The following is a 15,640-nucleotide window of genomic DNA, read 5'->3' on the forward strand; positions in this document are numbered from 1 at the left end:
ATGTTAATATGGTGTCACACATCTGCTATGGGAGGAACTTTCTGGATGCTGTGAATATGTATTCCTCTCACTGGATAACAACAAAAGCTGTTTGACCAATATTCAGGCAGAATAAGGTTAGGTGGAACAATCAAACTGAGAACTCAGATGAGGAGGGCGAAGTCAGGAGAGATGTCTGTCAAACAAGTGGGACAAACAGAAAATAAGATAACAAGTCATGAGCATCGTGGTAAAATAGAGATTAACAGAAATGGGTAAATTTAAGATGTAAAAGCTAATTAGTAATAGTTTGAGTTATAGGCCAAACAGTTTGTAATTAATATATGTCAGGAACCCTTGTCCCAAAGATGATAGCAGGGATCATTGTCCTAAGAATGTTTGCAGAAAGCCCCACTACCTTGAGAGCTGTTTGCTGATGGAACCTGCCTCACATCCCAACTATCTTGATAGCAGGGACCATTGTCCTAAGAATGTTTGCAGAGAGCCCCCATATCCCAATCACCTTGAGAGCTGTGTTGACCAGGTGTGCTGACTACTGATCTTTGCTACCCTGGCAAAACCCCCCACCCCAAACCAAATTCCTCATCCAAGGGCTATAAAAGCCGCAACCATTACGCTAATAAACTAAGACTTTGACAACAGATCTTGCTTGGTCTCGTTCCTCTCTCTCACCCATGTTCTTTCAAGTAGTGCCTCTTCAGACCCTGGAATAACTGGACCTGCTGAAAGGGTACAAATATAAGTTTCTGTGTGATTATTTGGGACTAGGCAGCTGGAAATGGAAGCGCTGCCTGAGTTTACACATCCAATTCTTACCCACTTGGTTTTCCATCTCTTCGTTATTATTAATCCTCTTCACATTACTGTATAATCTGCTGTCTACTGCTCCTGTCATCAAGGCTGTAATGTGCTCGATGGAGAAAACACTCATATTGGATAATCTCTGTTTAATCACAAATTATAGTGCTACTAGTTGTAATGATGATAACTATACACTAAACAAGGTGTCATGCTACACATATAATAAAGATATATATTCCCAGGTTATGGAAAATGTGATCTTGCTTGTATAAATTAAACCTTTTCCTCCCCTAACAACTCATTAACTAGTTCAATGTTTTCAGTGACTTCACAAAATATAACTACCATAAATAACAAGAATGAACTGTCAGAGCCAAAGAGATGGTCCAGCAGTTAAGAACTGCTCTCTGGAGGACCTCAATTTGGTCGTCAGCACTCACTTGGTGGTTCACAACTGCCTGGAACTCCAGTTCCAGAGGATCTGATATTCTCTTCTGATCTCACAAGACCCCTGTATGTGTGCGCACAGGCAGGTTCCTATAAGTCTACCAGAACGATCTTGTTAACACGCTGGTTCGCATTACTTCCCTGCTCAGTCTCCCAACAGCATGGCATTCACTTAGAGGAAGAACCAGAGTATTTAGCTGTTATGGCCTGAAATACCCCACAGCTCTCATGCCACCTGCTCTTCTCATCAATCCATGTCTTTCTTCAGCAGTCAGTGCAATTAAATATGAGTAGGCTAGCCCCTCTACCTAGAGTCCTCTTCGTCTAGAACAACACTTGGTGGGTTCCCTTACTGCCTTTACCTCTTATTAAATGGTTACTTTTCCATAAGACTTACCTAATGGTCTTACCCCTCAAACTCCTATCTATGTTTCATCTTTCCCCACCATACTAATCATTATTTAATTTTTAAGAGATTTTTCATTCAACATATATGAGTGTTTTCCTGTGTGTACGTGTGTGTACTGTGTACGTGTGTGCACTGTGTACATCCCAATTGCCCACAGAGGCCAGAAGAGGGTGCTAGATCTGAAACTGGAGTTAACAGACAGTTGTAAATAGTTATGTGGGTGCTGGAAACAGAACCTGGCTGCGCTACTGGAGCAGCAAATGTTCGTCGTTGCTGAGACATTTCTCCAGCCCCTATTTAATATGCTTCAGATACCTGCTAATTACCTGTGTTCTGCTTGAAAATCTAAGTCTCATGGAGACTTCAAAATCCAGTACCTAGCAAACAGGAAGAAATGAATAAATAGTTCTACTGTGTATGTGTATGAACATACAATTTATGACGGTGTATGCAAGTGTGCATGTGTGTGTTCCCATGTGTAATTGTTGTGCCCTTGTGGGTGTATTTGTTCCCATGTGTATGTGTGTGGAGGCCAAAATAAGACATGTGTTGTTCTCCTTATTACTTTCCATCTTCTTCCTCATTAAACCTGGAGGTCACTGTTCTTAGACAGTCTGGCTGACCACCAAGCCGCAGTATGCTCCTGCCTCTGCCCCACCAGTGCTAGCTTGTAAGTCAGTAGCAATACTCAGTTTCTTACGCAGATGCTCGGATCTGAACTTACATTCTTAAGTTCTTATGTATAGAGCCATATTTCTAGTCCAAAGAGACTGTTCTTAATGCATGAATTTAAAAGCTCTTTCTAAAAATTAAATGTAAATCTAAATGGATTTTTAACTTTATAATTAAAGGAATATTACAATTTGCCATCTGCTGTTTAGTGTATACTATCTAATATTAGCTTCTGATGCTCTTTCTCTCCCTCTCTCTCTCTCTCATAACTCAAGTCCAAAAACTAACATATCTAAATAGCTTCACAAATGTAGACAAAAATGAGTTAAAGGAAGTAACTTCTCTTACTATTTTCCTGTGTGTCACTCAGATATACAAAAGAAGGCAGGAACAAATGACTGCATTTCACGTCATATAGAAAGCATAAATAAAGCACACAGCACTTCTATCTCGGCCTTTAAGGGGTCTATCTTAGCAGTCACTGCATGTCTGCACAGCTCTAGCGCAATGCAGATCGGGTTACTAAGAGTGTCTGCTCTCTTTACCTTGTGAGGTTCCAGTCATGTTAAACTTCCCGCGGTGGAAAGCTCAGGCCATGAGTGAGCGTCTGATGTGCCATCTACTGATGAGTAGGATTTTAAAAGCTCCCACTTTCAGGCTTTTAACAAAAGTGGGGATCAGGAAGAGTCAGTCTGGCTTTCCCCTGGGATGAAATTCAACTTCATAGCAGAAAGGATGCTTCTGTCTCACAGTTTTGTTCTGTGCTTAGCTTGTCCCATTGTTTGTGGTCTTGGGGGAAAGGACACCATGAAGAGGGAGCAAGAGGGGGAAGAGGAGCCGGGGACAGTCCCCATGTACACATTCCAACTTCACTGGGACCAACTTCCTCCCAATGGGAGCTGAACTAGGAATCCATCAATGAATTAGTGCACTGATGAGGTCACAGTCCTCAGGATCCAATAACTTCCCAAAGCCTAATGACTGGCAGCCGAACCTTAAGACTCTAGAGGACATTTCAGAGGGCACCCATAATTTGAACTATAGCAAATAACATATCCAAAATGCATTTCAGACATCAGGAGAGTCAAGATGATACAAATTAGAATTCCAGAATATTTTCTAGAAGACTTCCATCTATCACTCATACATGACTCTAATATATAAATGCTGTAATCAAATGATGGCTGTCTATTTAGTGAATTCTTTGATGAAATCAAATAAGAGACTTTACAAAGTCTTGCTCATTTTCTTAAAGTTTAGATTATTTAAACACAAATTTAACCATCTGTCTCAAAGCTGGACTCATTCCAAACTGGTTTTCATGATTAAAGTATTCTAAAGAAATAACTCAAAGATCTAATCAATTTTAATTGGCTATAAAATATTACAGAACTATTCATAATGCATGAAGAGGCAATTTAAGAAAATGTACTTCCCAATTACAGAAAAATTTCCTTTTGAATGAGATCTGAAGCTACTGCCTCCAGTTCCAGCAACAGGTGCCTCTTATTTGGTCTGCATAGGATACGGATGACCATGGGCGTGCCAATCCTGAGCACGCTATCATCCCTCAAAGAGAACAGATAATGGGGAGCAAGGGGGGCTGTTTCCCCCCTCATAATAAAAGAGAGTGATAAGATCCTCCTGGCCTTCCTAAACTGACGCTACTGGGCTGGTGTGACCTAATTCTGCGTCCTTTCCTTGATGCGGACGGGAGATGAAGCAGAAGCGTTCATGCTTACACTCACGCAAGAGGAGGCTACACGAGCGTGACTACTTTTAGCTGGGTAAATATACAACTCGAGTCATTCTAGCCACCAGTCAATTCGGGAGGCTGCAACCAAATACATAATTAGTAAGCAATTTGTTTAAATATCTTTTCTCGTTTCTTCATTATATCCTCAAGTAAACTATAAAACTTCCAACAAAACCATATTTAAGTTCACTTTATTTAATACCATCTGCTTCAATATGGCAATACCTAAATTTTGTGAAATTAGAATTCATGACATTTATTATTTTGTGAGAGAGGTTGGGTTTTTTTTTGTTTTTTGTTTTTTGGGGTTTTTTTTTTTTTGAGACAGGGTTTCTCTGTATAGCTTTGGAGCCTGTCCTGAGCTTGGAGACTAGGCTGGCCTCGAACTCACAGATATCCACTTGCCTCTGCCTCCTGAGTGCTGGGATTAAAGGCATGTGCCACCACCACCGGCCAATGACATTTATTCTTATAACAATTTTTTAGGGATTGGAGAGATGGCTCAGGGGTTAAAAGAATTTGTTTCTCTTTCAAAGAAACTCAGGTTGGGTTCCCAACACACACATATGGTGGCTCACAACCACCCCTAACTCTCGTCGCAGGGAATCCAATGCCCTCTTCTGAACCCTGTCACCAGACACACATATGGTATACATACCTATACATAGGCAAAACACTCATACACATAATATAAAATTTTAAAACCCCTTTTTAACTAGTTTTTAAAGTATGCTACATCTAGAATTTTAAGTGTCTAAACATAAAAATACAGGTGAAATTGATGTATATTTCCATAGCATGAACATATGGGAAAAACAGTGGGTTCAAAATATTTGAGAACAAATAGACAACTCTCAATACAAATGAGAGAAGAACGTGTGGGTTACTAACCATCTAAAAGTTAGGGTAAAGTGCTTTTGTCTTCCATTTTCACTAATAACGTTTTATGAACTCTTGCTAGTCATTGGAAAAAGAAAAACTAACAAGTTTGCAGAAACTGAAATCACACGGTCCTGGTTTCAACTAGTCTTCCATCATAAACTTAGACTGAGTAAATGTGTGTCTTTGAGAGTTTCTCAGGGTTTAGGGGCTCACTCAGGAGTGGTAAAGCACTTACTCCAGGTTCTATCTACAGCACAACAAAGAGAGAAAGGAAGAAAAGGGGAAGATGGAGAAAAGGGGAGAGAGGGACAGAGGGAGGGATTGGGGGACAGAGGAAAGGAGGAAGGGAAGGAGGAATAGAGGCGGGAAATGGAGAGACAGAGGGAGGACGAAGGGAGGGAGGCAATTAAAAGCATTGACTTCAGAAATTCTCATTGGCTTGCTACTATAGTGTTTTACCAGGCTCAAAAAGAATCACCTATGAATTTCTGTAAGGCAAGCATTAACAAAAACAAAAACTATTTAAAACACCACAACAAATTTTTGTGTTTAAACAAAACAAATCCACATCATTAAAAACAGGTATCTAAGAGTATTGATGAACTTCGTTTCCTTACTAGTCATTCTCTACTGGACAGGAAAGCCATGTGAAGGGGTAGTACAGCTGAAGAAGTGACAGTCATTCAAGCTGTCACTGGCTCTGGGTGGGGTCTCACATGGATGTTTATAACGCAATTAACAAGCCGGAGAGGCCTGGCTGAGGACAAAGCAGTCAACTTTCCCAAGTTAACTACGCAGATAGACTGAGAAAGAAAATAGCACTGGGGGCAGGAGAGATGGCTAAGCATCCAAAAGAATGCTTTCTGAGGACCTAAAGTATTCTTTAAAATAGCAAAGGAATAATGACTATGTATATGAAACAAGAAAAAAAACTCCAAATTAATAAGAACATGCCAATCTCAAAATAGTTAAGATGAACAAAAATACATAATGAATCTATTTTCTTTATAAAGGGCTCCTGAGATTGAACAGGAAACAGAATAAGGATTGGTAGGGATGGGATGGAGAAGAGAGTGAGCAAGAGACATAGAAGGTAGGTAAAAAACATGAAAATTAAGCGATAATGACAGTGTTAAGCCATAAAACGATTTTTCTGTTTTAATGCTATAAGCAAAAAGGTTAGAAAAGACTTCTAAACAGAGAACACTACTTTTCTAATCTAATACTCTAATTAAATAAGTAAATTGAATGCAAGAGAGATGTACATATTCCTTGCTTCCTTTACAAACACTACATAACAGCTAATGTGAACTAATCACAATCACTCTGAAGCTCTTAAAACACAAAAAAGGGAATTTGCAGCAGCTCAACAACCAGTCTATTTTGATATATTTTGAGATTTTAGAATGTAAATTGCTCGAAATTGGATAATTCTACTCTACAAAGAAACCTATCAGCCGACCAGAACAGAAACCATCACAGTATACACTCTTCCTGGTGCTGCCATACCTTTGGCTAAAGCTTCTTTATATTTCTCTTTGGCAGAATTCATTTCTTTTATTAATTGTCGATAGCTGGATTTTAATTTCTCCAATTCTGTCTTTGTGACCTGTCAAGGAAACAATATGTAGAAAAACTTTTAAGTGTTTACATTTAAATGAGTCAACAGTTTACATTCTGAAGATTGGATGATGCATATTTTAAGGCCAATAGGAAACAAGTAATCTTTGCTGGAAAAAAAAACAGACAATAAACTAAAACTCAGCTTTAAAATCCATGATCAATTCAATATGACATACAAACGCAAACTTCCTTTAAAAGACAAATCAAGAATAACACGCCACTAGGAGACTCGCAGCAACCTCCCTGATCCTATGGCTCTTACAATCTTCCGTCCCCATCTTCCACAATGAACGTTGAGTCTTAGTGTTCTTGAGCCAGAAGTGTTCTGCAGCACATAATGTAAATTTATTAAGGAGAAGCAAAAAAAGCATTTCCAGGAGCGAGGTGGTCCATGTACCAATGGTCAGCCACGAAAATATACACTCAAGTAATATTATATAAAACAGTTTAGTTTACATTTGGAAGTGTGTGTGTGTGTGTGTGTGTGTTGTGTGTGGGTGCAAAATAACAATTAAAGAATAAAGAGACCATGAATTTGAAATTGAAAGAGACCTGGGAGGTATATATTGGAGAGTTCAGAGAAAGGAAAGGCAAGGGAGAAATGCTGTAATCATATTATAATCTCAAAATTTAAAAAGTAGAAAAAAGAATAACATAATAATCATTGCAGAGGTCCAAAAAAATGTGAGCCTATTTCCACGCTGACCAAAGGTCAAAGAGTTGGAACTTACTCCTTCAAGGTTATTGTGTTTCTACCTCAAACAAAGGTCCCACATAGATTTAGAACAGAGTTCTGCTCTCTCAAGGTTATTGTCAACAGGTGTGGCTAATATCTAGACCTTATATTTGAGGAATAGAGAAGTAGATATATTTCTACCTCAAACAAAAGTCTGTGGATCCAACTAAGTTTCTACCCCTTATGGAGATAACATTAGATTCCACCCAGAGAGTGGTTTGACTACACAATGTTTTGGTCTAGGGTATGAGCTTGACTTGTTTTGTTCTAGTAACAAAATGTTTAACTATAGATGTAGCCCACAACCTTCAACTGATCTGTTCATTTCCTTATATCATGTTAATGCGTTTTTTTTGTCTTACTCCTACCTTTTGGGGTTAGCAATTGAAAATTAAATGCAGGTGATTTCAGTACTCACTAGACCTCCCTCCCGGTACTATTTTATATTTTCTTTTTATTATTTTCACACATGTTTTCATATACTTTACTAATATTTCTAAATCCCCACGCTCCTACCCTGGCAAAAGGTGTTTTTGTCCTAACAAATCATCTATAATCCAAAGGCTAAGAAATCAATCTTCAGTGTGAAAAAATATGATCTATGCCTTTAAAATTAACTTCAATTTTTGCAGCTATACATGTGACTAAAGGCGTCTAGAATATACAAAGGACAGTAAGAAAACAAAACAAACAACCTATTCAATAAATGGCCTGAGGAAATGAAATGAATGGGCAGTTAGCAAAGGTGAAGCACAAATGGCCAATAAGCACAAAAAACTGCTGAGTCACCAAAGGAATACAAATCCAAACTACATGGAGGGTACTGCTCCCTGCACCATGGCCCAACTACTGAGAGAGACTCTTTATGTCTCCTAACAAATCTGCGTTTCCACCTTGCCCCAGTCAGAAGGCAGTCTTTAAGAAAACAAGAGCAAATGATGCTTCGGATGTGGACCACAGGGAACACTTACACACTGCTGATAAAACTAAGCCAGTCCAGCTGCTAAGGAAACATTATGGAGGTTTCCCAAAACAACAGAAATTCTCTACCATATGACCCACATATACTATTCCTGAATATTTGCCCAAAGGACTCCTACTCAACATAACACGAAGATACCTGCACATCAATGTTTGCTGTGAAACAATTCGGCTCAACAGAAGCACAGTGGTAAACAAGAACAAAGAAATGGGTAAGGAAATGTGGTATATATACAAAATGAAATTCTTTTCAGCCAGAAAGAAAGATGAAGTCATGCTATCTACACAGGGAAACGGGTGTCAACCAGAGACAACCATATTAAGCAAATTAAGACACATTCCAAATAATAAGCATCATGTTTTCTCACATTTGTACTTCCTAAACTTTACACAGCCATGTGAAATCACTTATGCACATATTCAAAAAGTAGAAATGAAAGTAGAAGTAAAATTGTCTAAAAGAAAAAAATGGAGAAAGAATATGAGAATGGGAAAGGAGGGAAGTGAAGAATATGTTTGACATGTATAAAATTTGTCCATAATTTAAAAATAATAATGATAATAATAAAGATAATTTTACCTCTTGTAAAAATTTAAAAGCAAAGAAAAAAGCATAATTGTTAAGATTATTTATTTTATATGCATATGTGAGTGCTTATATGTGCATAAGTGTACCGCATGCATGTCTAGTGCTTGCAGAGATCAGATGGCACCAGATGCCCTAGAACTAGAGCTATGGACAGTCATGAACTGAAATGTGAGCGCTGGTCACCGAACTGAGCTCTCTGGGAGAGCAGCCAGTGCTCTTACCGCTGAGCTAACTCTTCAGCCACAAAAACGTTTTAATTATACAAAATAACTGATTTATTAAACAACAGGAAAAATCTAAAGGAAAAGTAAGAGAATGTATTCTAAATTTCCTTTAAAACAATAAATTAATTTTCTCTATCCAGATGTATTTTCTGTGAGTAAAGAATACTAAAAAAAAAAAAAGGAACTTTAAATTGTATGTTAGTAGCTCTAATAAATTTGTTTTTAAGTGTTGGTACTGCTATATTCTTCATAGTTTAGCATCTCTGAGACAAGAAAGCATTCCATTTGCAGAGACAGTGACTGTTTGCCAGGCAACAGTCAGCACAATGGTCAGTTCAAGCTTGAAGAACTGAGTTACTAATTATAGATAATTATCTTGACCCTGTTGTCAAAATGAATTCTAATACGAGACAAAGGCAATCATGACTCCTAGTCATCTGAAAATCTTCTAATATACCTAAGACTAAAAAAATGGATAGCATAAAAAACTTGCAAAAGAGTGTATAATGCTATATATGAGAGACCTCGGAGACTCCACCAGAAACTAGAGCTGATAAACTTTCAGCAAAGTGGAAGCATAAAACATAACACAAATATCAGCAACCTTCCTGTATACCAACAACAAACATACCAAAAAAGGAATTAGTGGGAACTCCCAATATACACTACACGAATGTAAAAGGGAGCAGCAACTATGGAAGCCAGTCCAGAGGTTTCTCAGAAAACTAAAAACGTAACTATCATCCAAGGTAAATACGCCACTCCTTGCCATACTCCCAAAGGACTCTATATCCTACTACACAAGTACTTGCACATCAAGGTTTATTGCTATTCGATTAAAAACAGTTAGGAAATGAAATCAGCCTAGGTGTCCACCAACCAATGAATGGATCATGTAAAATGTGGTACATATAAATAATAGAATTTATTGCACTATAAGTAAAACTAATTATAAAATTTTCAGGAAAATGAATAGAATGGGTGGTATGGGAGAATTGTTTGTATTCTGTCGATCATGTTATAAATAAACGCTGATTGGCCAGGCAAGAAATATAGGCAGGAAAACCAGACAGGAAATAGAAATGATGTAATGAGAACAGGAGAATTCTAAGAAGGAGGAAGTTTATTCCTCCCACTCCTGCCCAGACCACCAAAGCAGCAGGATGTGATCTGCCCCACTAAAAAAGGTACTGAGCCACATGGCTAACATAGAACAGAAAAATGGGTTAACCAAGATGTGAAAGTTAGCCAGTGAGAGGCTAGAGCTAATGGGCCAATCAGCTTATAGTTTATGGAGACCTATGTGTGATTTTCTTTGTGGCTAAACAGTTGTGGGGAACCGGGCAGGTCAGAAAACACAAAAAAAACAGGCCCCCCCTCATGTTACAAATGGAAAAGTATTATATTGAGATAACCCAGGCACAGTACATCAAATGTTGCATGTCATTTTTCAAGGATATCATAATTTCAATTTTTTAGATTTGTTTAATTTAGAATGTCTGAAGAGATTAGGAAGTTACACGTAGATCCTGTGGAGGACTTATTAACAGGTAGGAATAATAGAATACATGAGAGATGAAAGTAAAGGGAGGAAATAGTAGGTTTAAACAAGGCTTAAGGAAGAGTTATCAACAACGATGGGTTGGAGGAATAAAGATGACTACATGGCAGGGAAAGGGTTAACCAAAGTAAGGGTATATAAATGAATCATATGGAAACCTACTACTTTATTAGTTAAATAAGACAGAGAGAGAGAGAGAGAGAGAGAGAGAGAGAGAGAGAGAGAGAGAGAGAGAGAGAGAGAGAGAACAGAGACAGATTGAATGGAAGCACCTTGCATGGGTAGATAAAGGGTAGAAGCCATAGGCTTTTCAACAAAATCCCAATACTGGGTATGGAATGCCTCCCTACAAGTGGTTGGCCATGAAGGTACCAGAGGCCCCCAAAACAATACAGGATATTTCCATTTCTCCTAAATGACAAAATTCTCCTGCAGATGACACCACACTCTTTGGTTATGGGACATAGGGGAATCAAGCTGGAATGAGCTGCACACTCAGACCCTGTCAGCTAGCTTTCATAGTATAGGAAGGGGCTGTGCAAGCAGCTGAGAAAGAAATGCTACCGAGGGTGTAAAGCAACTGTGGACCTTACATGCTACAACACTGACCCACCAGGCAAATATCCCCACTGCTGCTCCAGTGATGCGGCTGTTATGGAGATAGCCAACTCCACTCTTGCAGGAGAGAGTTCATGCTTCATACAACAGACCTGATCAAAGCCTACGTGGCTGGGAAGGTCACAGACTCTAGGAGTGAGTGCATATAAAAATAGTGTTTACACCTGTGGACTAAAGCTGCCCCAGCTTTGGTCAGGGAAGCTGCTTTTGCAGTGTGCGGTAATTAAGCACAGAATCAAGGTGCTGAAAAGTGATTGCCGAGTGCACAGCCCTCTAAGGCATGTCTCCATCACACTTTCTGAGGTTCAGGGAACATCTCAGAAGATAGTACAGGAGAAAATGTGGGAGCCAGATGGCGGGAGCAGGGCACAAAGAACTGTCCTCTGAACAAGCATGGCCACTGCACGCACCACTCCAGCAGCAGTGTTACTTGCATGGGGCCGACACAGGACTGGACCTGTCAACGTTCAGTCATGGATGAGGGAAGGGCTCTTGGAGCCCAGTTCCCCCGAGAGGAGCTACTAGAAGTCGACAGCTGCTGGGGAATAGGAAGTCATTGTCTTCAGTGGTACAGCCGGGGTAACCAGTTCTCACCATGCCCATGTTGGTGCCCAAGTTAAACTCAAACTCAGTGGGTCAAAAACAAAAGGAACTGAGTAGAAGGTGGGCTTCCTGGGAGGAGAGGACTAGGTAGGGAAGGTTGGGGAGTCTGGGGTGTTGAGTGGGACCAGACTGTATTATACACAAGCACTTAAGTCTCAAAAAATACAATGATGTTTTTTAAAAAACTTGCAAAAAAGAGCACTAGCAATTTTCAAGGAAATGTCAGTGTTTTAAAAGAAATTACATCCACCAATGATCTTGATGACACAGGTGGCATTCTGTGCATAAATAAAAAGCAAAAATTCAACAACTAAGAGGTAAATATAAATGAATTCAAATCACTATCCTTTCAAGAAAAAAATACTGCTTAATTTTTTAAGCTGTTCAAGAACTGATTCATTATTTTGCAAACTAAAAAACTGATTAAAAGTATTTATTTGGCTTTTCCCTATTCATACTGAATTCTAGGGTATACAATCAGTTACAAAAAGATTCTTCTTTTTTTTTTCCTTTGAGACATGATCTTTCTACATGGTCCTGGATGTCCTGGAACTCCCTGTGTAGACCAGGCTGGCCTGGAACTCACAGAGATCTACCTGCCTCTGCCTCCCAAGGCTGAAATTAAAAGCACAGGCCACCACACCACCCACCCTACTCCCCAAATTTTACTTAACAGGAAATTGTTAAATAGCTTTAAGAATAAAAGATGTAAAAGACTTTCTATTGTAAAAAGATCAATAAAATACTAGCCCTTGTGGTTGGAGAGATGGTTTAGTCAGTAAAATGCTTGCCATGAAAGCACAACATGTGAGTTCCAATCCCAGAACCCGTGTAAAAGCCAGGCATGGAGCATGTGCCTGTAACTCCAGCCCTGGGAGGAGGGGCAGAGACAAAGGATCCCGGAAGTACACAGGCTAGCTAGTGTGCCTGAAATGGCAAGCCTGGGCTCACTGAAAGGCCCTGTCTCAAAAAAATCACCCTGGAGAATAACTGAAGACACCTGATATCTATCTCTAACCTACCCAAGCACACGCGAACGCATACAACATGCACACAGTGCACACACACAACACATAAACAACACACATGCTTATACACAACACACTCACACTTGCCCTAAGCACAAAACATCAATCAGTAGTTTCTGAGGCCACTAGATAAAAGAGTTAAGAGGGAAATCTGACAGATGAGACGCCAACAACTGTGGAACTAATTAGTAAGGTTTAATATCATAAAAAGAAAAACAAGCCGATATGAAGCAACAGGAAATCTACACGACACTCACAATCTACACGACGCTCACAATCTACACGAAATCTACACGACACTCACGATCTACACGATATCTACACGACGCTCACAATCTACACGAAATCTACACGACGCTCACAATCTACATGAAATCTACACGACGCTCACAATCTACACGAAATCTACACGACACTCACGATCTACACGAAATCTACACGACACTCACAATCTACACGAAATCTACACGACACTCACGATCTACACGAAATCTACACGATGCTCACAATCAATACGAAATCTACACGACACTCACAATCTACACGAAATCTACACGACGCTCACAATCTACACGAAATCTACACAACGCTTACAATCTACACGAAATCTACACAACGCTTACAATCTACATGAAATTTACACGACGCTTACAATCTACAAGAAATCTACACGACACTCACAATCTACACGAAATCTACACTTACAATCTATCTGACCAAACAAAGCTTCTAGGCCTAGTTAATTTCAAGTTTACAGGAAAATAAGCAGATGAAAGGATGGGTTTTCTGAGGTGTTTATCAAAAACTTCATAATCGAGCTGTGTGGTAGTGCATGTCTTTAACCCCAGCACTTGGGGGCAGACGCAGGCAGAGCTCTGTAAGTACAAGGCCAGCCTGCTCTACAGAGGGAGTTCCAAACCAGCTAAGACTACATAGTGAGACCCTATCTCAAACAAACAAAAAGAATGAAAGAAAAATTCAAAATTGAAGGAATTCAATTGCATATAGCAAATTATCTAATTCCTTTAGTTAGTAAATGTTAGTTTTCAAAAAATAAACAGGAAGACCAACCTGTGGACTGAAACGCAATTATTCAAATACAACTCATGTCTCAGACTAGATCCTGACTAAAATAAACCATTTGAAACCACTTAATGTGCAAGTATTTAAACACTGGATATTTAGTAATACTGACTTCTGACATTTTTAAGTGGATTAATGAAAATGTTCTTATTTTCAAAAGGAATCCTTTTATTACAAACATACACTCAAATGTTTTGGGACAAAATGATATTGAGGTTTCCTTTAAATGAACCAATAGGAGGAAGCATGAGACCACATAAACAAAAGAGGGGTAGTGACCTGAGGGACAGCTAGAGGGGACTGTGCTGCTCTTCTGTTTGGACAATCAAAGCTCTGCAATAAATGTTAAGAAATTACCCAGAAGAGACAAAATCTAAATGCAAAAAACTCAGGAATACACTAAGTTATTACTAATACAAGGAAATATATACATATTTAATTTTTATATAAGCTAAAAGCAATTTCTTTTAATTCTTTTCTAAGTTTTTTTTTTATTTCATGTATGTTGACAATTTTGCTGCCATATCTGTATACTGTGTGCTTGCAATGCTCACAGAAGCCAAAAGAGGGCGTCCGATCCCCTTGGACTGGAGTTACAGATGGTCGTGAGCTGTTAAGTGGGTGATGGAAAAGCAACCAGTGTTTTAACTACTGAGCCATCTCTCCAGCCCTAAAATCTATTTCAGCAAACAAAAAATACATATTCCAAGTTACTACAAGATCTCTGAGACAGAGCATGATGATTGCTCTTTGTTGGTGGTGAAATGATATCTTACAATCATTTCAAGCAATACAATACAATATTAATATTGTAAAATGCAATATTCTGTACACAGTAAAGTATTACTTACTGAACACACCAAACATTTCTTGTCAGGAAATGACAATTTTAAGGCCAAACAGGACAAAACATTAACATAAGTTCTAAACGAAACTCATGAGAACACCAACTAGAGCCAGACCAACCTTGATCATCTCCGCCTCTATTTGCTGGTGAATGCCTACGTAGCTCTTCTTCACCTGCTGCTTGTCCTTGATCATCATGGTGAGCCGGTGCAAGGGCCCAGAGTTCAGGTCCTCAGCGTGGGTCTTCATTATCCTACTTAGCTGCTCCGTCTGCTGAATCATCAGTAGCCAAGACTTTAAAAATAATAAAGAAAATTAGCAGTTTCCATTTAACTATGATTATATGATTATGTTCAAAAGTTATAAATGTTTACTTTATAACAGCCTTTACATTATAAACAGCAGGTTTCTGTAAAACTGCACAATGAACTATGATCTGTAGTCAACATCTTCAAGAACAAATGCTTCAGATGTCAATGAGAGCCTATGCAGAATACTGTAATGTACATGAAACATGATATATGGCCTATGAACTCATCATTTTTCCTTTCAAATATGCAAATATGGCAGCTAACCTGCTCTTGATACCACAAAATAGTTTAAAACTCAAGTCTCACTTCCTTTGAGATCTAAAACTTAACAAGCTGCACATGGTAGCTCATGTCTGTAATCTCAGCACAGAAAGGAGAGGAATATGAACTATCACAGGGTTGAGGCCAACACGAACTACATAATGAGTTCCAGACCAGCTTGAACTACATTGTGGAATCCTGCCTCAAAA

At 38.9% G+C, this 15,640-nt stretch overlaps 1 protein-coding gene across 3 annotated transcripts in view; it reads right to left on the reverse strand.

Moving 5' to 3' along the window:
- The window catches only part of Fer (FER tyrosine kinase), a 328,203-nt gene that overhangs the window by 259,182 nt on the left and 53,381 nt on the right, over positions 1 to 15,640 (reverse strand). For all 3 annotated transcript variants that reach the window (XM_075952223.1, XM_075952224.1, XM_075952225.1), the window contains 2 exons: positions 14,980 to 15,153; positions 6,477 to 6,576 (listed from right to left, as the gene is read on the reverse strand). In XM_075952223.1, coding sequence (XP_075808338.1) covers positions 6,477 to 6,576; positions 14,980 to 15,153 — 274 coding nt within the window. The remainder of the gene's footprint in view (positions 1 to 6,476; positions 6,577 to 14,979; positions 15,154 to 15,640) is intronic.

This window comes from Microtus pennsylvanicus, chromosome 17 (genome assembly GCF_037038515.1).
Source record: "Microtus pennsylvanicus isolate mMicPen1 chromosome 17, mMicPen1.hap1, whole genome shotgun sequence".
NCBI lineage: Eukaryota > Metazoa > Chordata > Mammalia > Rodentia > Cricetidae > Microtus > Microtus pennsylvanicus.